The 26,507-nt window shown below is 31.6% G+C and overlaps 1 protein-coding gene across 5 annotated transcripts in view; it reads right to left on the bottom strand.

The window, feature by feature from the left end:
- MLLT3 (MLLT3 super elongation complex subunit) overlaps positions 1 to 26,507 on the bottom strand; it is a 270,414-nt gene that overhangs the window by 126,677 nt on the left and 117,230 nt on the right. For all 5 annotated transcript variants that reach the window (XM_051995415.1, XM_051995396.1, XM_051995432.1 and 2 more), the window contains one exon: positions 123 to 205. In XM_051995415.1, coding sequence (XP_051851375.1) covers positions 123 to 205 — 83 coding nt within the window. The remainder of the gene's footprint in view (positions 1 to 122; positions 206 to 26,507) is intronic.

Genomic DNA, 26,507 nt, shown 5'->3' with positions numbered 1-26,507 from the left:
TATTCTGGGTAATTCAAATTTTGGCACATCAAAACAACTGCATCATGATTACACAATAAATCAACAGAATTTTTAAAATGCTTTCCATATATTGACTTAATAAGTAAGAGAATGTTACATACCTTGTTCTTAAAATAAACCTCAATTGGCAAAATGAAACCAGCATACCCAGATTCTTCTACTTTGTAAGGTGGATCTTTGCACACTGTAACATGAGAGGGGAAAAAAAGAAATACATGAATTAAAAAAATAAACAGAACTTTTCTCTTAAAAGAAAAATAAATAATACTCTGATCTATCAAGTATCTTTCCTCAGTTCTAACCCACCTGCCTTTTACTTCCCTAGTCAATGTTATTCTTTTAGGTAAGTATCTAATGACTTTACAATTGTCCCTTATACATCATGACTTTCCCCATCACAGTTTCAATATATTAATCCAATTTAGGAAATTAAATGGAAATTTGGGAATAGTTCTGAGGAAGCATATATGAGAAAAAGTTTTAAAACTCAGAAAGGTATAAAAGATATGTGTAGTGCTGTGTAATATCAACATTTTTATTTTTTAATATAATTCAGACTTTTCTAGTACAATGAGAGGATCAAAAATTTCTAGTGTGGAGGGGTACCACGCCCCTGACTCCCATGATATGGAAGGAATAACCATTTTAAACAATGGTTTATTGCTTTAAATCTTGCAACAGATTTGCCTTCTTATTCTTATTACAAAGTCCCCAAGAAGTAGGTCAGAATAAAATCATAGGTTACAAAGATATGTGCAGCATATTATTCAACCAACAACTGTCATCATGCTGCAACTCTTCAATTTAACAAGCAATTATGTGTTAGACAAGATGATAAGCACTAGTGAGCTCTAAGCAAGAATAAAGAAAATCCCTGTCCTCCAAAACTTCATATTCTAAAGGGGGAAGATGCATTGCCAGTGGCTTGACCTTTGTCTCCACTAGATTCCAATAACTCTGGAGCAGACAATGAGAGGGATGAGTTTGCACAGCCTTCCTTTACTCAAATCCAATTCACAGGCAAGTCAAGACAACATCCTAGAGATATTGTGTACGAACAGCAAAAGGTCTCCATACAAATCTACTACCTCTTAGACAAGATTAGTAAATCAAAAAGGAGCTTTATAATATATGGGGGAGAAAACAGAAACAGATTTCTTTCCTGTGGACACCAAAGAAAGAAAGGAATACTTTGCATAGTACCCATATCCATGAATTTAAAAATATTCAATAAACCTTTATTGAATAATTTAAATGTGTTCATCTTAAATTCCATCATTTGCAATTGCTTATACAGGAGAAGCAAAAACTTTAGATTAAAAGTTCTTTGGGCAGTTTTTTTTTTTTTTTTCCCTCAATACAATTTCTACTATACTAAAATTCAACATGGAATTAAAAAAAAAAAAAAAAAGCAATCCCAATATAGAATAGCATTTTGGAACATCCAGAAAAATTTGTACAGAAATAGCATAAGCCAAATAGTTGAGATTTTCAGAAACTGGTCCCATATAAACTTTTCCAGTCTTATTTCTCTACTGCTCCTCCTGGCCACTTTATTCTAACCAAACTAGTACCCTGATTATGTCCCATTAAAATACCATTATTTCTTAGCTGCTGAAATTGATCCTTTTACTAAACAAATAACAATATCTTTAACACATATGTGGTTAGGGACTAAAGAATTTTTCTCTTAGCAAATCTGGAAAAATAAGTAGCGGAAATATTAACTTCATTTTATAAATAAAGAAACTGACACTCAAAGAAAATGAGTGATTTTGACAACCGACCACCAAGAGGGTAAAGTTCTCCAGTTGAAGCTGAAATCTAGTATTCTTTCATGAGATGCTATCTCTTAAAAGTCAAACTAAATATATAATGAATTAATAATGGAGTACCTTAATAATTGTCCACTAAACCCAAAATGATCTCTCTCTAAATGTTAGTTAACATGTTTTATTCTCAATCATTTTTTTGTAGGTATTTCTCTCATCTCCAAAAATATAATTTTTTCAGACTCCAAAAAATTTCTCAAGATAAAATCCTTTGGGGAAAAGACCCTGAGAATACAAAGATGAAAAAATAGCAGGTCCCCAACCACACATAATGTCTTCATGACAAGTGTTCAACAACATTTATTTTTTATTATTGCTATTAAGACCCTTCAAATGCAATAATAATCATAACTTGTATTTGTGGACTGCAAAGGAAGGAAGTATAGGTAGATCAATGCTTCTGAACAAAGTTATTTAAAAAATCGTAAAGCTAGAAATAAATATTGCAAAGAAGGGAAAATGCAAAATTAAGAACAAAGAGCATCCTTAGAATTTTTCAGAGAAACCTAGGACAACTAATACAAAGTAAAGTGGGAAAATAATTATATAAAAATATTTTAGACAAACAACTTTAGAAGTTTTAAGAACTTGATGAAGAACTTTGATTCCAGAATAATCAAGGCAAAAACATGGTGGTCTTTCTGAAACATGATTTTAAAGCATACTTTGAGATATATATATATTTTAGATATGCTTTCCTTTATCATGTGTGTCTGTCTGTGTGTGCTGAAACTCCAAGAATTTGGGTTGGCCTTTTGTTCTATTTGGGGGACTAGAGGAGACATAATGTTGACTCAACAGGCAGATTTTCATTAATTGAAAATTTAATTTTTTTTTTAAGTCAACTATGTCACCATATAAACAGATTAAAACAAGAGGATATGCTTCTCACAACCTATCATGCTAAGATATACCAGGAACTAAATATAGAAGACAATTCTTTCATCTCCCAAGCTGGTACTTCGGGACCCTCCAATGAATTTGCTGAGTGACTACCATATCCTGCTCTATCTAGGTAGCCCTTGAAACACTCCATCTCCTTCTCTATCAGTCTTCTCACTAGTCATGCTGCATGCTATTCTTTTTAGTACTGAGACAACAATCAAATTAATATTGTCATTGCTAGTGAAAAGGATGTTTAAACTACTTGTCCATGTTCAGAAAGTCAGAATATAAAACAAGTATTAACACTATCTCTAAACACAAAGGCCCATTATATTCAGAACATCTAGTTCATTCACAGAAATTCTCCAAGTCAAGATTACTTTATTTCTGTGAAATCCTTTGTGTGTTTAATCATTCCAGTGGCATTTAAATAAATTTTATTCTGTGGGATGCCAAAGATATGAAGAAAGATATAGTTCTTTCAGTATGATGGCTCTAGTATAATTCATAATTTCCATTTTGAATGGAATTTATTTCTATTACAAAAAACATATCAATGGATATGTATATAGTTTAGTCATTGACTGTTTTTAATATTCCAAATGAATTAATGTAGTTATGTTTTAATGGTCTATAAATTATTTTTTTGCAAATTTGAACTACTATTGAGATCCCATTTTAAATGCAAATCTATTAATAATTTAGGAAATTATCTATTAAAAAAAAAACACACTTAAACATTTTCTCATCTAATTGAAGCATTACAATTTTTCAGGTAAAACATGACTTTGAATGCAAGTTTCCCTAACAAGAACAAAGTCAAATTGTGAGATAGAGCTTATTTAATTCTTTGAAAAGACTATAAATCAAATCACCAATAAGAACTTTTCAAACATTTTGAAAAGGTATATTGAGATAAAAAATAAGAATGAACAACAAATTAAATCATAAAGGATTTGATTCAAAATTTACTCCCATAATGAACGATTTATCTACTATTAGATAAGTTGTAAAATGATAATTTTGGGGTTTATTTTATTCATTATACAAGACTCTCTAGAAAGGGAAATAACTGAACTGTCTTTATATAAACACTCATTGTTACCACTATTTTCCTTTGAAACATGTTCAACCAAATATTCTTTTCAGCTCAAGAGATTTGAACTACACCCTTTCATGAGTTAATTTACACCACATCAGAGTCTCTTAGAATAGTGGGTGTCCTTGGTTCTATCTTTGGGATGAAGTAGCACTACAGGTGACCATTGCTAGCATTTGGAAGTCTGAGAACTGTGAGGAAACCCACCACATTACCATTAAACATGGTCTAATTTTATAGACTTTTATATAAGATTTTGGAAAAAGCAAAAATACCGAAATGCATCCGTTTGGAAGGCAGGGAAAAATCAAAAAAGCACTAGTTAATTCTACAACAGCTTCTAACTAATAAAATTTAAAAGTAAAAGGGGAAAATATTGTTTTTCTCTTGGATGATTAATTTCTTTGTTTTCGTATTAAAAAGAAAAATATATAAAGCCAATCTACTTTTGGCATTGTTTTTGTGACTTAACATGCCTCCTTTCATCCCAATCCTAGTAATAATATTCAATAATGGTATAGAAAACACAAAATACATTACCTACTTCTCAAAATGTTCCTATCATACAAAAGAAATAAACTTAGCAAAAGAAACTAGCTAATTGAGGAGATCCTGGCAATAAAACTGAGAAGATTAAAGATGTTTTGTCCAAAGGAAGATAGTTTTGCAAGGTAATCTAAATTTGGGGAAATAATTCATGAAAAGGCCTTAAAGAGAAAATACCTAGTAAAATGGGAGTCAGAGAAGGTAAATGTTATGCTAATTAAGAAGAAAGGATACATGAATTGATCTAAAGCTCTCTACTGGATGACATGGTTATTTATTCAGGATACCTTCGCACTAAATATATTGCTGGGTACTCAAATATTTCTCAAAGACTATATAATGGTTCCAATGGAAAATGAAGAGGGGAAAAGGGAGTTACTGATAACAAATATAATGCTGCTTAAGCTAAAATTAAAAAGTGAAATAAGTAGGAAAGTTCACAAATACACATACATATATGTATATAAGTAGGAAAGTTCACAAATACATATACATATATGTATATAATACATACATGTACTGACTGCATGTCTGAATATATGTTTATGATGCATCTGTATATATACATATTTGCACACAACCAATCAGGGAATTTGTCTTTCTTTGTTACAAGAAATGTATTAATTTTTTTCCCTTTTTAAAATAGGATTGCAGGTGGGAGTAAAAGATTTCCATAAATTAAAAGAACAAAAATAAAAGGATAGTGAGAGGAGAAGCTCTACAAATGTGGAATGATATAAGCCTTGCAGTTAATTTGACTATAAATAATTTTACCTGTTTTAGTTTGTTTAGTTTGTTAAAAAGATCTTCCATGGAGTGGGGCAAATTTATAAATAGTTGTAAAATTGAAATTATCAATAAAAACTTTCTTAAAGGACATCAATACACAATGAGTAAAAAAAAAAAAAAGGTAAATGGAGAGAAAGGCAACAACAATAACAAAAAGAATTACAAATAACAATTACAATTTTTAAAAACTAAATTCCTTTCAATTATCATGATCAAGACTGGTTCCAAAAAAAAAGACATGAAACTACAAATTCCTCCCTCATTTCTTTAAAGAATTAAGGGAACCATGGATGTTTCACTATGTTAGTTTATTATTTGCTTAACTTTTTTTTCCTCTATCCTTTAAATATAAAGGATGGTGTTGTAGGTTGAGGCAGAGAAATAGATAAACATCTATAAAATTTATTGCCCCTCCAAAAAAAGACTTTCATAACAGCATTATATTTAACTTTTTAAAACAACAAAAACATACACCACCAGGATAACAGTTAAATAAATCTTTACAGATTAAGATAATAGAATTTTATAATACAATAAAGATCAATATGTTATGAAAATCAAAAGGCTATTTGGAGATACCTTTATGAAATAATGAGAAGTAGAGAAAAAAAGAAAAGTATAGAGAATACACTAGTTTAAGTCACATAAAGGAAAGTAAATTAAATTGAAAGAACAAAGAAATTTTAACAATACTGAGAATAATTAGTAGTATTGGAGGTACATAATGCGTCCAAAATAATGAATTTTAAATTAGTTACTGAGCATACTTAGTAATATGTATAATTTTAAAGTAAGGCTATTTCTGGACTCTTGTCTGCTCGAAAAGAAAGAAGGATTATAGAGAAAAAATATAGAGATGAGACTGAGAGAAGGAGCTACTTACAAAATCTGATTAAAGGCAATTATTCTTTAAAAGGAAAGATGAGTATAAAAAGAAAGGAAAGGGAAGTAGATTTTTATTTTTTTTGCTGAGACAAATGGGGATAAGTAACTTACTCAAGATTACACAGCTAGGAAGTGCTAAGTGTCTGAGGTCAAATTTGAACTCAAATCCTCCTGACTTCAGGTGTTCTATCCACTACACCAACTAGCCACCCCAAGAACTAGGTATTAAAAAAAAAAAAAAAATGACAACTCACTGTTGCTCCCAAAAGAAACTCATCTAAAGACTCCAGGCATTTTCACTGGCTATTTAGTTCCCATATTTGAAAAATTCTGTCCATTCATCTGTCCCCAGGCTTCTTTAAAATATCACTTAAAATTCAATCTACCATGAAAAGTTTTTTCCTGATTCCTCTGGATGACAGTATCTATCTTATGTATATATACATATTATAGGGGGGATGTACATGATTGTATGTATATGTGGCTATATGTAAATAATTTATAAAGTGACAAAGTCTGCCTGTATCTCCACAATTATTTATTTTTGTCCCATATTTTGGACATTTTGGAATATTTTGTCCAATAATTTACTAGACAGTCCCTCAAACCAACCTGGTTCCTGATATTCAAATATTGTCATATTTGAATATAATCTCCAAGCCATTCCTTTTTTTTTTTTTTTGTACAAGTTGTTTCCTATTCCTGGCATGAACTTATTATTCTCTTCCTCTTCTTTTAGAAACTAGTTTTCTGTAAGAATTAACTCACGTGTCACCTTCTGGCAGGTGAGAATGCTGATTACTATCAATAAAATGTAAAAGATCATTGGGGGGAAAACAACAGATGTACCCACAAGCTGGACAAGAGCACACAAATGTCACAACTGCCATAAAAGGGGAAAAAATGTGCAATTCACACCAATGAATACAAGTTCAATTCTTGGGAAAATTCTAGAATGAATCATTAAAATAATGGCTGGTGAAATTCTAGAAAAGGAAGTGGTGATTACAGTCAGAAAGACTTCATTTGTTCATTCATATCCTGTTCATGCCATGCAAGATTATTGCTGACAATTTTCCCCTTGGATATTTTTTCTTCTTTAGACTATATTGATACTGCTCTCAAATGGTTATAACTCTTATCAGTCCCATTGCTCTTTCCCAGTCTTCTTTGCTATAAACCATGAGTTACCCCCAAAACTCTGCCCTGAACCCAATTCTATTTTCCCTCTGTCCTATCTCATTTATCTTTAAGTCCCAACAAAAATCCTATCTTTTATAGAGAGCTTTTCCCAATCCCTTTTGATCCCAGTGACTCCCCAGGGTGAATAACTTCCTACTTATGTTTATAGCTTGTTTGTATGTGTCTGTCTCCATACTATCTCTTCAGTTACACTGTAAGCTTCAAGAGTAGGATTGTCTTTTGTCTCATACTAGATGACACATAGAAGATGCTAATTAAATGGCTGTTGACTAATCTCATAAGCAACCATGAAGTCAATTATCTTTTTTGTGCAGATGACTCCGATCTGTACCGGCCTTCCTAGAGTCTCTCTGAGTTTTAGTCACATGTCACTTCCATTAGACTTTAAATTCCTTGATTGGGATTTATTTTTAAACGTTCTTTGTATCCCCAGTGCTTACCACAGTATGGCATTTAATAAATGCTTGTTGACATACTAACTGGCTTCCTGCAATGCTTCCTCTAAAATGATTAGGGAGAGAGAGAAATCTTCCAGGGTTTGTAAGGATGGATGGGTGAAATAACAAATGGGAAAAGTACTGAGAAATAAAACCAAAAGATCAAAAAAAAAACAAAAAAAAACCCCAATCTTTTTCTTTTCTATTCCATTTTTCTCTGTACTCCAGGAGCTGCAAGTGGTGCAATTAACCTTTGTTATAAACACAAATTCTACTGATAACAGAATATCCAGGTGCTAAGGGAACTGTTCTATAAAGTGATGATTATCTCTCAGGCACTTAAAAGCCTAACTAAAAGTCACAGATTCAAAGTGGATGCCAAAACTGAAGTGGACTGCTCTCCAGGAAAGTTCTAGAATGTTACAATGATGATGGGATTTGGCTTTAATGTGTTAATAATGCTGTTGTGACATTGTTTCCTTAAGGGTAACCTTATGCAAAACTCCTTTCAGGACATTGTGAACTTGACTTTTACATTTAGTCTTTTAATAATATATTTATATTATTTAATATATTAATAATATATTTATACTATTTTACCTGTTAAAGGATATGTGTGTGTGTGTGCACATTTGTGTGCACATGGAAAAAAAAATGGAGAGAGATAGATGACAATGGATAAAGCACTGGACCAAGAGTGAGAAAATTTGAGTTCAAATTCAGGTCTTTATTAACATTGTAACTATGGGCAAATCACTTAATCTCTAAATAACTCAGTTTCTTCAATTGTAAAATAGGGATAGTTACAGAATTTAACTTTGAAGATTATTGTGAGATTCAAATGAGATTTTTTTTAAATGCTTTATAAACTTTAAAGCATTATATAAATGATTGCTATGATCATTGTTAAACTGATTTCTGGGAAACCTTAGTTTCTATAAAGCAGTCTACTAAAATTTTTTAAAAAAGAATATACGGTAACTATATATACAAAAGAAAATAATGATAATAAATTCTTATGAATTATCAGAAAGTTTTGCACTGCACTGTGTTTTAATTACATATATTAGTTAACATATAAAACCATTAGACATATCTTGAAAATTGATCACATGATTTAAAAAAGGTATCTTGCTGATTGAGACTCAAAGAAAATTCCAAGTAGTTAGGATAGGTAAACAGTTAACTGAGAATCTATAATTTCATAGCATATGAATATTAAATAATGTCCATTTATATTCATCGCATATTACTGGTTTCAATGATATAAACTCATATTTTGGAGAACTCCCTGTACCAATGCAAAATGAAATTTTTTTCTATAATTATTTTCTTATATGGCTGACTGAGCTGGTAGCTAAGTTAAGTGACAATATGGGGCAAGAGGCTGTCAAGGAAGCTAATATGAGTTGAAGGTTGGATTGACCCATGTCTTCTTGATTCTGAGCCAAGCTCTCTTACCACTACATAGTACTACCTATCATTGCCCCAATTTTTAATGATCATGGATAAATGGATGCTACTAGAAATTCTGAAGAGTCAAGAAAGCAGATGAATATTTTAATAAAGAAACTAAGAATAAATGTAAAGCCCTCTAGGCTGAAAATCAAGTCCTAAATTAAGGGGAGGAAATGGAATTTGATGACTAACTTTGAATTCATGTCTCGTCATCTTGGTATGTGGTTCAAAAAAAGACATAATTTTACATCTGTAGCAAAATTACCAAGGAAGGGAGAGGGGGAGGAGGAGGGAGAGAGGGAGGGAGAGAAGAAAAGGGAGGGAGGGAAAAAAACAGAGGGAGGGAAGAAGAGAGGGAGAAAGGGAGAGAGAGACAGAGACAGAGAGAGAAAACAAGAATTTAAAAACAAAGCTTTTATCCTTTTAAAAGAAATTTAGTCATATGGTAATCATGGACAATATTTTGTTGAAAGAGAACTTTAAGTAGATATTTTACCCTATGTAAACTAACGATTTTTTGAACGTTAACAAGCAATAATCAGAGGATCTTGTACTCCTTGTACCTTTCAGGCAATTCTATGGCCATAAATATGTGATCTCGTATAAAACAATGTTTGTGAATGCCTGTTTATTATGTTTGCATATTTTTTAAAGATTTTTTTGATTTATGTAAACTTCCTAGAAATGGATGAACATTATCTTATCATGAATATTTATTTTCTGGTATTAATAAATGGCAGTAATTTTTCTAATATTTTGTATCTTTCCCTCTTTTAGATAACATCAGAATAAACTCAAATAAATTAGGAAAAAAACTATTTATTAATGCCTACTATGCATCAATTCCGACTCCTACTTACATATTACACAAGGAAAAGATAAATATACACTAGATGATACATACACACATACATATAAATATACAAGATTGAGCTATAAATATAAATGATATAGATCTGATGCATAGACTATGATTCTATAATTTTAAGGAGTTGAGGAAGTATACAAATTTAGTCATGGAGGACAAGAGGTGACAAGGTATAAAAAGCAAATGCTAAATAAAATGACAATAAGTGGGCAATGATTTACCACACTATAGAATGTATGAAGAAGAAAAGTGTACAATAAGCCTATAAAAATATGCTGAAGCCATATTGTGAATGGTTTTAAAAGTTAAATATAATATTTTACCATGAAGGCAAAGTGCTCCTAAAGCAAGGAAGTAATACTATCAAATTTTGCTGAGAAACTAGAAAGAAGGATACCAATTAGAAGGCTATTTGAAATAGTCCACATAAAAACACCTTAACTAAAATTGTCACATGAATAAAGGGGACAGATACAATATATATTCTTGAGGTGAAATCATTAATATTTTGCAAAAGAAGAACTAGTTAAGGATAAAGTTGAGATAGCAAAATTAGCTAAAAGAAACTGAGAAGTTAATGGACCTGAATTATTGGGCTACGTTTCTATTTGAGATTAATAATACCACTGTTTTGGGGCAATGGTATTAATCTCAAATGAAAACATAGCCCAACAATACAAAAAAAGACCCCCACAGATTTCATAGCAACTTAGTTATAAACTGTAATGTTATTATTTTGCAATGTATTTTTATTTATTCTGTTAACTATTTCGCAATTTGAATCTGGTTCCCAAATTTACCTCCCTGTCACTTCTGATTTTGGAGAAAAGATTATAATCCACCTAGCATTGGATTATTCTCACTATGTGTCTGATACTCAACACTCTTGGATGAAGTCACAAAACTGTTCTAATTGGGTTCACTGCAATTATTATCAGGTAATCTCATCTGGGTCTTCACTGCTATATCCCAAACTTTTAGTCTTTTCTGACTGACATGCTCCTTCTCTCCTCCAATTACTCATTCCATATCCTTTGTGCCTCTTCTATCATTTAAGGATTTAGAAATTCCTTCTTCTACTGGGAAGTTGGAAAGCCTTCTCTATGATGATTTTTTTTCTTTGTCCATTGACCTACTGTTGTACCTTAAGAATTCCTAGGGTTTTGTCCTCATAGTACCACTGAATCATTAGAATTTCCAGGTCTTAACCATATGGCCAGCAGCAAAACTTTCATTTGTATTGTCTCTTCCAGAGACAAGAGAGAAGGAATTTTATCATTTGTTCTATTTATATCAATTTAAAACGTGTGTGCATACACATGCATGTATGTAAAACCCATTTATATACACACATGTGTATATAAAACCTTATGGACATATATGTAAGAAAAAGTGGTTAATAAATGTTTTTTCATCCATTCATTTTATGTGTCTGAGGTCTTCTACTCTTTAGCATGTTAATACAATCAAAGACTCTTAGATAGTTTTAACAGATATAACTTTCATGTTCATCTGATTACTAATCAAGTAAACCATTGCACTGGGAAAATCAGCAAGCATTTATTAAGTCATCAAGCATTAACAAGTACTTCCTATGTGCCACCCACTATATTATCTACTGGCAATACAAAGAAAGGCGAAAATAGTCCCTGCTGACAAGGAATTCACATTCTAATGGGGGGATAAAATATGCTAACAATGTCACATACAAAATATATACAGAGAAAATTGAAGGCAAACTCAGAGGGGAGGCAGTAAAATTGAGAAGGCTGGGGAAAGCCAATTAAGTTTCAAAAATTAAGTATTAGAATAGCTTGAATCATGGAAAGTTCTGAATGGTCTGTTCAAGAAACCCCCCTGTAGGATTCCTATAAACACTTGCTTCTATAAACACTCTACTCTACACTGCAATTTAAGAAAGCTTTACTTTGGCTGATGTAACCACAAAGGCAAAACTCCCATTTGGGAGATTTCCCTTCAACCACAAAGTGAAAGAAATATATGAATATGTCTGTAAAGCTTTCACTTGCTTGGCAATATTCCTGACATCTTCCTGAAAGCATCCCAACCTACATTAGATAAGATGTTTTACCAAAACCATAAGGACAAATGAGATGCCAAAAGACCATCTTACATGCAACAATGAACAAGGAAAAAGGGCAAAAGATAGATCCAGAAACAGAAAATAAAGATACTTTGGTTTCCCAGCCATTGAAAGCAGAGATTAAGGAATTGCCAAAACAAAAGCATAAAACAAAAGGATTTGGAATGAGAGGATTTAAATTCAAGTATCAGCTTATTTACTATGCTACATGACTTTAGACAAGCCACTGAAACTCTCAAAAGCTTCACTTTCATAATCTGGAAAAAGAAAAGATAAGACTAAATGACCTCTAAGATTTCTATCTGCAGTAATTCTATGATGATGAGTCCTATGGATGATGGACTCCCATTAGGAGACCTAAAGTATCCCAGTATTTTGGACAGACTCCCAATGGAAGATTCCTAGGAAAGCATGGACATGAGTCACAGATTGCCTCTTGTACTGTATGCTTGCAGGGTGAACTAATGGTATAGAGTTCACAAACCCATTGAAAAAAGAAATATGACTAAATGGAACAATCATGAAGTAATATTGCCTGTGGAGCTAAGTTCCATCCTAATTCTAAATCTAGGTACTATTACACAATTCAAATTGGAAATTGAGAGCCTGAAAGCTTCCATGATCTGACAAGTTTGTTACTGTTGTTCAGTCATTTTTCAGGCATGCCCAATTCTTTAAGAACCCACTTGGGGTTTTCTTGGCAAAGATAAAGCAAGAGTGATTTGCCATGTCCTTCTCCAGCTCATTTTACAAAGGCAAATAGAGTTCAGTCTCCCAGCTAGGACATGTCTGAGGTCAGACTTGAATTCATGAAGTCCAGATCTAGCAATCTATCCCCATACTAAGACACCTACTAGCCCTAACAAAAGTAACACAAGTAATAAGAGATAAGATAGGAATTCATATCTTCTGATAACAAATCTAAGCACTCTTACTACTACACAATGAATTGCTTGTGATTTTATTTAATATCTGAAATGAAATATGAAAATATATTTTGGATTTTAAATCAGTCATGTTAAAATAGTCCAACATCCACCTCCCTACTTATTCTGAAAGTAGAAACTGGCAAAACAGTTTAATTGACCTAATCATCAAAGTCATATAACTAATTCAAATCAAGTGAACAATCATTATTTGAATGCACCATATGCAGACGCATTGTACTGGGGATGCAAAAAAAAGGGGGGGGGGAAGGGAGGCATAGAACATTCTCTAATCTCAAGGAGTTGACAGTCTAATGAGGGAAAGATAATATGCAAAAAGCCCTATAAAAATAAGATTTCTATAGGATAAATTGGGGATAATCACAGAGGGAAGTCACTAGCAAAAAGGAGAATGAGGGGGAAATCATAGAGAAAGCTGCATTTTAATATAGACTTGAAGGAAACCAAGCAGAGGAGATGAATTGGATACCTGGGAGACAGTTTTAAATACTGAGTCGGTACATAGGAGGACTTGAGCAAAATAGGATTTTATATTTGATCCTGGAAGTAATAAAAAAGCAGGAACTAGAATTCAGATCTGCAATTATTATATTCAGTATTTTTTTCTACTATACAGGAAGTTTTCTTTACTGAATGCAAACAATAATTACAAATTCACACTGAATCAGAATGAAACTAATACTACAATAATTCTTTATGGAAAGAGTATGAAGTAATTTATCTTGATGTTTCTCTACGAGTTGGCTTTCTTTTCACTTTTTTCCAACTGATTCCTACAGTTTTTTTTAAAAAGTGAAGACAAATTGGCCAACAAGCTATTGATAAACCTCTGCTCAATATAGGAGAAAGGAGAATAAAATAATCTTTTAAAATAGCAACTATTATATGCCAGGTATTGTCAAAAACACATTTTAGAAATGTCATTTTATTTGAGATAATCTGGAGAGTACACTTATACTCCTTCTATTATTGTTGCTTGTACCAGTTTCAGTTCTGTGGTAAATTTTCCATTACTAAGTGGTATAATATCTTTTTTTTTTAATTGGAGGAAAAAGAATTAAGATAATAAGATTTCGATTTATTGAGAATTTCCAGGGATTATCTGTAATTATTCTCAACCTTACATTTTTAAGTTTCAAAGAGAATTATTAGCTTATCTACCAGAATAAAGGAGGTAAAGAAATACAGATATTAATTTCTTTTACCTTTGACACAAAGATCGAACTCTGAAGATATAGTGAGTATACTAATGTGGCAAGCAACATGAAAATTCAGTTCATTTAAATCATGAACCTACAATTATTGACAATGAAAGTGGCAGATGGCACCCACATTGAACTTCGATGCTCAGATTTGACCTCATTTGCACATACCATATTAAATAATTTTTATGCTGCATTAATTGTCAGTTGGAACAAATTTGCTACATTAGTCTCGCTTTTGTTGACTTTATTTTGAACTTTTGTTTTCATAGAAAAAGTTAAATGTTTTATTTATACGGAACTTGCACCCCCCAAAAAAATTTTCTTGATTTTGATCATGGCTTTTTGCCTCCCACACAGAAGGTGGTCTCCTTCCCTCAAGTCACCCAGATATGCACTGAAAAGTTAGAAAAACTCTGAACCAGGATAATAAGTAAAATATACTAATAAGTAAAATATAACCCAGTCACTTGACTTAATTTTTTATTTTTTATTTTATTTCCCATCTTATAACTTTTCTTAAGAAGGATGAAACAGATCAAGGATTCTTAAGTTTGCAGGATCATAGAATCCTTTGACAATCTGATAAGTTCCAGACTCATGTTTTTAAATGCACAAAATAAAATACAACAGCAAAGAAAACACAAATTACTGAAATACAGTAAGAAAAACATTTAAAAAAAAAAAGTTTATATAGCCCTGGTTAACAAATCATGGATTATATAGTAATCTTAGACCCTATCCAGCTCTAAAATTTTATGATATATTCTAAACAGATCTTTCCAAACTACAAAACTTGGCCACTTATTTCAATTATTATTATTTCTTTGATTTAAGAGTCCAAAAGGAAGGTGATTTTTTTCAGTGTTTATGATGGAAAAGATAGGTACCTAATTTTCCATTGAATGTTTTTACACATACACGTGCATACACATACAGTTTTGAGTAGCATATCCGCTAAATGAAAAGAAAAAAAAAAAAACTGAAACCAATGAAATGTGATACAGTAAGTATGGTATTTTAAAATATCTATTTTGTGAACATTTTATTCTCAATTTTAAATTCTGACTTTTATTCAAATATAAAATTCATTCTACATTTCAGTAGATGCTGGGGCTCATAAAACAAATCTTATCAACAAATTATTTTTTCATTTTAGTCTCTTAAAATCAAGGTAGATTAAATATTATGACTAAAACGACAAATCCGCAAATCACTGATTTGTATGCATAATGACTGGGAATTTAGTTCGACTAAATCTGAAATATGCTTATTAGGATAATGGATTGATCAAATATTAAAGAAGGAAATAACATATTGGCATGGTTAACAGGAATAATATAATTCTAAAAGAAAAAGAAGAAAAAGCCAATTTTATTTTTTATAGTTACTTGAAAAGCTCTTGCTCATTACTAGGTTTTAAAGCATAGTTATTTTTACAAATTCTTTTATGGCCTGAACAAATATTAAGAGACATGAACATTTTAATATACAAAGAAAAAGTAAAGAGTATTCTGTCTAAAATTATACATTATATGTAATTGTGTTTATTTTTTAAAATTATATATTCTTTGCCCCTCCTGAGGCATGGCTTGATAATTTTTTTTAAAGGAAAAAAGTATGTATCTTTAAACCTGTCTGTATACTAAAGAGATGTTAAAAAAAAAAAAAAAAACAAGCAGGGAGGAAAGGGAAAAAAGAGAAGGACCTTTTTGTACCAAAATGTTTATAGCAGCTCTTTTTGTAGTAGTCAAGAATTAGAAACTGAGAGAATGTCAATCAATTGGGAAATAGCTAAATAAGATCTGTCATATAATTGTAATAAAATAATATTGTGCTATAGAAGAAATAATGAGCAGGATGGTTTCAGAAGAACCCGGGAAGACTTATATAAACTGATACAGAGTAAAGTAAACAAAAACCAGGAAAATATCATACACAGTGAATAGCAATATTGTACAATGAACAATTGTAAATGAATTTGCTATTCTTAATAGTATAATGATCCAAGACAATTCTAAAGAACTCATAATGAATTATGCTACATGTAATCTAAATTAGATTATTTACCATGCCAGGAATGGTAAGTGGGGGGAGAGAATGATAGAATTTGGGGGGAAATGTTAAAAATAATTTACACATGAAATTGGGGGAATTAAAATATTATTGCTTAATGATTTAACATTTTAAAAATTAAAATTGAGTTAATTATTCTTTAAAAAAACTCTCAAGCAAGACAGTTCAATAAATATACCAATAAAGATGAAATTTGTATCATAGCAGGATTAAGTAATTGCACTGAATATTAGTCTCAATTAATGAAATTAATCATAATCTATGCTGGTTATATTCAATGTCAATAAGCTATTTCATACATTAGTCTGAAACACTAACCAATGTTCACTAAATAGTATAAACCAAAAATAGGAAAAAAGCAAACTTTCTTTAGTCATGACTTTTTCAATTTTAATGTCAATCACAATTTACAAAAATCATCAAATAAAAAGTATGTTTATGTGCCAAAATAGGTATGTAATCTAATTTATCTTGACCAGCAACCATCAGGAAACTGCTAAAAGCAAAACTTACTTATCTACTTCTTAATTTGCAGATTCATGTCATGTAAATGAATATCATTTTTAAAAAGTTCTTTCATCTGTATATATGCTTTATTCATAAATAAAGAATAATAATGTGTTTTATCATTATTCAAAGACTTTTTTGTAATCAAACAAATTTCCTAGGATAAATTGTCAATTTATTTAGTCTCCATTTAGTGGTTTTAATTTGGAATGATGTTTAAGCTCAATGCATTCTGTAAAAATAATATTTTGATCATTAACTTCTCTTTGTATACATAAAAAAGTCTCTAACTTGGTGCTGTGTTATTAAGTAGCTACAATTAAGAATAAACCTTAAGAAAACAGAAATAAAGCAGGTAACAAAGAAAAGTAAAACCTGTTTCCATTTAATTAATTCTATTGCATTACCCAGGATTTCAATCATTTATATAAATGCTGAATCTGACTCTGAATTATTTGTATATGTCCAAGGCAGCTATGTAGCCCTGACCTAGTAAAGAATATAGGAGATATATATACATTAAAAATAAGCATCCTTGGCAATCACACAGTTCCCTCTCTTCCTGACAGCTTGTTGGGGTCCAAAGCTGAGCTTTAGAGGATTATTCATCTTGCTCTATCTAAGATATTTAACTATAAATAAGTCAAGATTATAATTAGGATATTATTTAGTGAAACTACTTATATGATTTCAAAAAGATTTTTTAAATTCCATTTAAGTCATTAAATTAAGTCAAAAATTAAGTCACTGGTTTTCCCAAATTTTCATTATTTTTAAAGTGATTCCTGAAGGCCTCCTTCATTACCTAATTAGGGGTGACAAAGAAGGGGTTCTGGCTTCTTGTAACCTATAACAGAAGAAGGCAAGCTCTGGCAGGCCCTTCCAAGCCAGCAATTAATTATTTACCAGGGTGTATACCCTACATGTCACTCTTGTACCAGTCTGGCTATGTTCAGAGAAACCCATGAAGTAAAGATTAAACACCAAATGATTCGTTTATTTGCCCACAGTAACTCATAAAACCATAAGAACGAAGCTGTATTCTGCATTTGTAGAGAAAGAATATCTACATAAAATAGGAGACCTCTGCAGACCTAAAGAACAGCTTCAATTTATGATCAAAATTATTTTTGCATTTTCTAAACCTATTTGTTCTTCTTTTACCAGTTTATAGGTCAATGCAATGTTTCAAAAATAATTATATCAGTTGACAATAACCTGACATCTGATGATTTAAAAGGTATGAATTCATTTTGCCTTCCTAACACAGAGAAGGAAATACAAGTGTTAATTATCCAGTTTGTGGAAGAAGAAACATTATGAAGAGAGTCATCCATAATCAAAGTCATATTGAATAGAGAATTGTATTCAGATCTTGCTTGATTTTCTCAGGCAAGTAATATTTCCATGACAATAGTAGGTCCTTAAACTCCTTTCAGCAACAATCAACCCCTTACATTACATTATCTTAAATATCACATTTGCCTTTGACCTTGCAAAATACAATATTTGGATTTAATATTAGTGTTCTCACCTATTGCACTAGTCTGCTATTTGGTCCACATGCATCTACTCTTCCCCAATTCTAATTCATCTCCTACATGGCCACCAAAATGATATTGGGCTGCTAATGTGATATTTTCAATGTGATATTTAAGATAATGTAATATGCTATTCATAATTAATTGTTTTACAATTACAAACTATGAGAAGTCTTTCAAACCAATTGGACTATCTAAAAAGCCTTGACTTGTAACTCAATATACTTTAGAGAAATGAAAATTCAGGCATAAGAAAACAGGAAGAGATAAAGACAGCTACTTTTTTTTTTTTTAAATCATAAAACACCACCAAAATGCATCAGAATTTTCCAAATGAAGGCAAATATAATGGAAAAAAACCCATTATATGCATATTATATAGAATGACACTCAAGAAAGGGGAAATGGGATAGCTACATAGAGAATTTTTGATGAGTAACAATGAAACAATGAAAGATATCAATACAATTTATATTTTTAAAAGAAAGAACTATGCAAGCCTGGTTCTTTTTTACTTTATCTAGGACATGCATTCCACCACAAATATAGAAAGAAATATGTCTGAAAATAGTTATCTTGATAGGGTAAAAAATAGGGGTGCAAGCCCCCTTATTTCTAGGACAAAAGGATTCGAACCTATACCAAAGAACTCAAAACTCTTTGTGCTCCCAAAGAGCATTCCGTCTTCTACTAAAGGTTTTGTTCAGTTGCTGAGACTCTTCATTATGAAGGGGCTTTATGTTTAAACAAAAGGCTCTTCTGAATATATAGATTTATTGAATTTATGGAGTGCTTATTATGGGCCAGGTATGATGCTAAGAATGGGGGATGCCATCCTAGCAATGTAAAGTAGTCACAACTTTCAGCCTTATAAGGAACTCCTGAGCAAACACCAGACTCATCAGCTCCTCCTGTGGTCCTATCCCCCTTCCTCTGACCGTTCCCTTCCTCCGTTTGAAGAGCAGTCCCCATGCTTCCAGCCCTGTTACTCCATTCTTCTCCATGCTCTGCTCCAGACTCTGGAATTCTTTCTCCACCATGCTTCAGAACAAATATATTCTCTGCAACTTCCCATTTTTCAGCTTCCTTTTATATGAATTCTCCCCATTAGAATGACCGCTCTTTGAGATGAGGAATCATCTTTCTTATTGTTTATATCTATATTCTCAACATTTGCATTGTGCGAGGCATTTATTAAACACTTGTTTACTTGAGAGGAGACAAACCATGATAAATGTGATACAAACAGATGTTGCTGTTGTTGAGGCATTTTTCAGCCCTGCTGGACTCTTTGTGATCACATATGGATTTCCTTGGCAAAGACGCAAAGATGCTTTCCCATTTCCTTCTCCAATTTATTTTAGATATCAGAAAGGCAAACTGTGACCAAAACTGAACGGGCTCTGTCACCTAACTAGCAGCCTGAATAACACATTATCTTATTTGAGCTTCACAATAACCCAATTACTTATTTTTACTTTATACACAAGAAAAAGAAGTCTCTGAGAACTCTGAGAAGGACATGCAAAAAATTCTTCAGAAACTAAAGCAGGAGAACAGATTTTTCCCTACTCTAATGTAAAATTTCCTACATAAGAAGTCAGTGGTAAGGTGAGATCCTAGGCAAGTCACTTAACCCTGTTCAGCTCAGTATCCCTAAAATGAGCTAGAGAAATAAATGGTAAATGTCTCCAGTATCCAGAAAATCCCAAAGGATCCACAAAGAGATATAAATGACAAAACTGAAAGACAAAAACCAAAAAGGGACAAGTGTATTACACAGATACGGGAATAAACTGAGCTAAAATCCCTGGATTAGAGAGTGAATGTTGTGTATGAGGAATAAGTAGGCTAGTTTAAGAGAAACACAAAACTGGAATGAAAAGGTGACTGGAGCCAGATTGTGAAGGACTTTGAAGGGCAAACTGCAAAGTTTGTGTTTTATCCCAGAGGCATGTAAAAAAAAAAGAAATCTGACCTTTTTGATCACAGAAATTACACATTCTAAAGACAAGTGCTTTTGAAAATATCACATTAGCAGCCCAATATCATTTTGGTGGCCATGTAGGAGATGAATTAGAATTGGGGAAGAGTAGATGCATGTGGACCAAATAGCAGACTAGTGCAATAGGTGAGAACACTAATATTAAATCCAAATATTGTATTTTGCAAGGTCAAAGGCAAAATATGACAAAAATGTTCTGAATTTCTTTTAAGGCAAAATCTTAATTAACTTTTCACCCTCTATAAAATGTGAATTCCAAGAACGGATTTTCTTTTTATTTCCTTTCTTTGTATCTCCAATGCTAACTACAATTGTTTAGAACACATGAGATGCTTAATAAAGGCTTATTGATTGATAATACTTTTGATTGGTCTCAAATTACTTTTTAAAAATTGAAGGTGAAGGTGATAACTACTACATACAAATCTGATACAAAAATGAGCAAGTAGATCAGAGTACACATTTTTATTTTCCTAATTTGAATTTCATATAAAAATGCTTTCAAATCTTTTTTCTGATGTTTACAAAAGTTATATTCATTTCAAAAATTATGCAAAGTCTAAAGTGCCCCATAGAATTTGTTCATGTCAATTTAATGTGTTTGTTATGTGAGAATCTATTGGGCTAAAAAGCTGAGTAGGCAGATCTGAATCAGAAATTAAAAGAGAAAATCTGACACACTACATAAGGCCTTTGCCAATATTTCATTCTAATGACTTAGAAATGTATTTCTTAAGCTGTACAGACCTTAATATTCCAAGAAGATTTAAATGTATGAAACACATTACCAAGATTCATTACAGAACTTAACTCTTTTTGATGGACATTTCACTTTTATGATCTTGCCTCCAACTTACCATTGAAATGAGTCCAAATCCCTTTACAAACATAACAAAGATTTTTGGTGGTCTTCCATATGTCCCATTATATTATTTCTGTGTTACAGAATACTCTAAATTATATGGTTGAATTATTAATTAGTATAAATTAATATGGGCAGCTTGGTGGACAGTGAATAGAATATCAGACCAGAAGTCACAAAGACCCGAGTTCAGAATTGACTGCAGGCACTTATTAGCTGTGTGATGCTAGACAAGTCATTTAACCCTATTTGCATCAGTTTCTTCATGTGCAGAATGAGCTAGAGAAGGAAATGGCAAAGTATTCCAGTGTCTTTCTATTGAAACATACAAACTGGGTCATGAAGAGTCAGACATAAACGAAAATAACTTTTAACAACAAACAAATACAGAAATAAATTTAAATAGTCAACAAGCACTTACTAAGGAGCTATTATCATCTATTAAATATTAGAGATAGAAAGAAAAAGCAAGACAAAGATAGGGAGAGCTATATAACATTTTAATTTTTTTTTATATCACAGACATTCAGAATACACCAGACAAAAGTGTCACATACAAATTTAATATAAATTTCAAAAATTAAAAAAAAAAAAAACCTTGTCATTTAACTATCCTACTTTAATGAGGGCAAAAATTAAATTTTAGTACAAACCATTAGTTTTAGCATGAAAATAAGTTAGTCCTCAAACCTAAGAAATGTCTTATCATGAAAATCTCCAGAAATACAGTTTAAACCTGGTAATTATATAATATTTTTCATGAAACTATCATGTGACACCAAAACACATGCCAACATTAAATATTTTTTAGATTAAATGATGATTATCAAGCATGGGGAATTGGCTCAAACCCATTCCCGATTTCAATATCTGAGGATTTAAGTTCCTTGACAAGAAAAAAAGCCATTCTGTATGTTTGCAGAAAAGTTCATACTTTTTAACCTATAGTTCTTTCTTTTTATATGATACTATAAATATGTTATATATAGCTTGATGGACAGGTTCACCTTTAACTGAACCAACTCAAGTTAGGAGGAAGATATGGACTTTTATCCAGGTTTCTTTTACTGAGGCCCATTATAATGATGCTGCCAGAAGGATTCCATAGGAGCCTTAGATATCTTGGAATTATGCTATATTTATTTTGGAACTGTGGGTCCTTCCTTCCCTTATTAAATCTTCTTTTGCCAAGAGAAAATTGGAATAAAAAGCGGAAAAGCTTAGATGTATAGATATTTCAACTTGATAGAGTAGCATAAAATTTCAAGCCTAGGGGAGAAAAAATCTCAGTGTTGTTAAGGTTCTCCTTTATGAAAAGGATCTGTCTCATTTTTTAAAAAAGGATATTGCATCAAAACAAACAACACATTGACCACATTGAAAATAAAACATTTTAGGGATTCTATTTGGGATTGTAGAGGAAGTTAATAAGGAATAAATTTTTTTTTAAATGAAAAGAAGCATCAATAAATAAGCCAAAAAAAAGACAAAAAGCTACCCAAACAAGGTAATTTGTTAGTAAACTACTTTTAAATTTTAAATTTTTAAATGAAATTTACAAAAGAATTTACATGTATATCAAGTGAATTTCACAATGCTCTATTTTCTGCATATGGCAAATTTTGTGTTTGATTACTAAATTCACAATAAATATGTGTGTATACACATACATATCATACAGAAAACAATGAATATATATGATTCATTACTTCTTTTATTATGATAAATTGCACAGGAAACATTGGATGACAGAATTGGGGGAAAACACTCAGACAAGAATTATGGATGGAAACTAACAAGATACATTTTTATTAAGGATAAATGCAGAATATGTTCTTTTTTTAAAAAAAAAATCAAGTTTATCAAATGGGAAAAAAATGTCACCAGAAAGCAACTCATAAGAAAATAGTTCCAGTCAATTTCAAAATCAAAATAAATCAAGATAAAGCAATTCCAAAAACTAATGCAATAACACCTTGCAATAGCTCTGTCAGTGTAACAGAATCACAACCTCTCCATTTCTTCTTTCCTTGTGCAATTTCTTGTTCACCTTTTCCCATAAATTCTTCATAAAGACACCAGCTGCAGAACCTTTTTATAGAGCATTAATTGTTCTATCGAAATCACAATCACAGGCTGCATTAATAGAAACCTAATAGCTAGAAAAGGAGTGATCTGTAGAATTTTGTGTGGTTAGACTGTGCCCAAATTTAGATTATTGACAAAAAGGCATTTCCAGAAGAGAGTTAACAGGATAAGAAGGGGAATAGAAACTAGGCCATAATAGAACTGTTTTAAAGAACAGGAGATTTTCAGTCTAGAGACAGAAAACTTTAGAGAAGAGCATGACAGCAGCTTTCAAATTATACTATTGTTATAAAAGGGACTCAGCTTGCTCTTCCTAGCACCTGACAGCAGAACTATAACAATTAGGTATAAGTTACAGGGATGCAGATGCTTGTTCAATATGGTAATTAGTAATGTCCAAAAAGAGATCTGACAGCTTTAGGAAGTACTGAGTTCCGTGTAATGAAAGGATGTTAGGTAGAATCTGGATACTATAAAGGAGAATTCATGATCTCATCATTATGAATTGGCCTCGATCACTTCCAAATCAATTAGAGTCTTAAATGAACAAAAATTCATATATATGTATGTATGTATATGCATGTATGTATATATATATGAGTGTGTACACTTTATATAGTGTACACACTATATATTAGACATATATACCACATATATATACACACACTTGTATATTTAATTAGTATATTTATTTATGCTTCCCAGAACTTGGTAAATTATAACACAAATTAAAGATTGTCTAAATAAATCAACTACTTTGTCAAAAAAATCAGAATATGCTTCTCCCAACATTATACTGTAATAACTACAATTCAATTATTACCAATAAGTTAAAAGCCAATAAGAACAAGTGCCAAAGACACAAACATCCATGTGTGCAGTCACATCATAAAAACCTAAACAGCAGAGATACAAATTCCCTAACATTTACTCCTGTGATCTTAGAAAAACAAGAACCAGCTAATGGCCTGGTTTCTTTTGCATGTTACTTTTGTGTACTGCTTCATGAGTTTTCTGGAATCTGTAGCAAAATGTCATAAATTTGAAGGGAAAAAAATGGATGAATGTTCTACAGGCTCCCTAAAGGATTATCATGAATGACAAGATTTGCTTATTGTTAAACTGAATAACTATATGTAACAAATCAAGGTGACTTCCAGGAAACTACCAGATGGAGGAGTACAGAACTCAAATAAAACTCCTTATCAACTCAATGAAACATAAATTCCATCCCTACACCCTTACAAATTAGTTTGCCAAAATTTTTTATTGACAAAAACAGAGTAATTGCGAATATTATGATTGTAAAGGTTTTGTAATTTATTCCAGAAGGAAAATTAACCCTCTTAACCAAAATAACAATAATAATAAAATAAAAGAAATCACAGAAGGGAACAAGCACTTAGAAAAGATCTTATTTGATTCACACAATAAACCTGGAAAATAAGTATTGTAAGTCTTAAATTTTCCTTCTCTCTTCTCCAAAATACTGCAATACCTTTAGAATTAAGTATAAATTCAAGTATATTTAAAATCTTTCCTACGGACTCCATTGTAGCTTCTTGTTTTGTTACACATTCTAAGATCTTCAGGCCTTCTATAATCCATCTGATCTGACCTTCTTATCTCACATATTGTCTTTATGCCTTTGGCAGTACCATATAAACTACCTGGGAAATGTACTATATCCTCACCTCTACCCCTTAGAAAAGCTTCCTTCTACACTCAGCTCAAGAGCAGGGAAACCACACACATATACACAAACACGTAGAGAGAGAGAATATTTAATAAGAGAACATATTTTAATACATGATATATAATATGTAATAAATATATGTATATGTATATAACATACATATACATATGTGATTTTACATATTTGTGTGAATATGCATGTATAATAACTAATTTAATGTTTACAAAGTATTTAAAATATACAAATTCATTTGATCCCCATGACAATCCTATGAGATAGGTGCAATTATTACCCCAATTTCACAAATGAGGACAATGAGGGAAATGGTTCAATGACTTGTTCATCAAGACACAGTTAGTATCTTAGATTTTGAACTCAGATCTTCCTGACTTTGAGACTCAACCATATTTTTTTCTCCCCAGACAGAATATAAAGTTCTTAAAGGAAAGGACCTTTTTTTTTTCACTTTTTTTCTTTAAGTCCCTAGCACCCAGGACAGAGGTTGATAAACAATGTGCTAAACAAATCCTTGATGATTGATTAAGGGAGGAGTCCCCATGCCAGTGGAAATGGACTAAGCCAAAAAAAAAAAAAAAAAAAAAGTGCTTTCTGTTATGGTAAGAGGTATCAGAACAGACAGACAGACAGGATCAGCTAGGGATGAGAGGAAGTGTACAGAAAAACTAACAGGTCAGGAAAGGGAGATCAAAATGAGCTGTGAAGGTTCTCCTTTCCACTAAATCTGGGATCTACAAGTTCATTCTATCTTGAGCTACATAAATGTCATTCATAAACCTCTCAATTTTACAGACTACATTCTACAAATATACAATCAACTGCAAAATACAAAAAGGAAACATACGCTCTCCTCAAAATGGAATAAGAAAATAGAGTATAAGCAACTGTTTTTGACTATGGTAGACAAATAAAAAAAAAAAAAAAACAAAGGAGGATTCCCTCTGGATGGAAAAGTCCTACAGATGTTCCTGTTCACAGATGACATCATGTTGTTCTCCATCCCTTCTTCTTTTTCATCATCTTCTTCACCCTGTCTAGACCTTTGAATCCTTCCCCTTCATACATCAGGGGATTAGATAAACAAATTGTGGTACAAGAGAACAAGTACATTGCTCTGTGAAAATATCTATTAAAAGAGAACTCAGATATTTGAGATTTACATGAACAAAGGCACAGAAAAACAAGCAGAATTAAAGAACAATTTATATTGATTGTAACAAAGAAAAAGAAAACTTGATAAATCTGAGCAATGCTATAACAAGGATCAAAAGCCTAGAGATGATCTATGCCTTCTATAACTTGAAAGACTATATGGAAGTAAGATGCAAAATCAAGCAGATATTTTCTGATATCCTCAATATGCTGCTTTGTTTTGCTCGACTATACTTGTTAAAAAGGCTGATTCTATGGAGGAATGGAGGAGAATCAGCAATCAAAT

The sequence above is a fragment of the Antechinus flavipes genome, chromosome 1 (assembly GCF_016432865.1).
Source record: "Antechinus flavipes isolate AdamAnt ecotype Samford, QLD, Australia chromosome 1, AdamAnt_v2, whole genome shotgun sequence".
In the NCBI taxonomy this organism is placed as follows: domain Eukaryota; kingdom Metazoa; phylum Chordata; class Mammalia; order Dasyuromorphia; family Dasyuridae; genus Antechinus; species Antechinus flavipes.
Note: the sequence above shows the minus strand (reverse complement) of the source record. Positions and strands in the feature narration are given on the sequence as shown.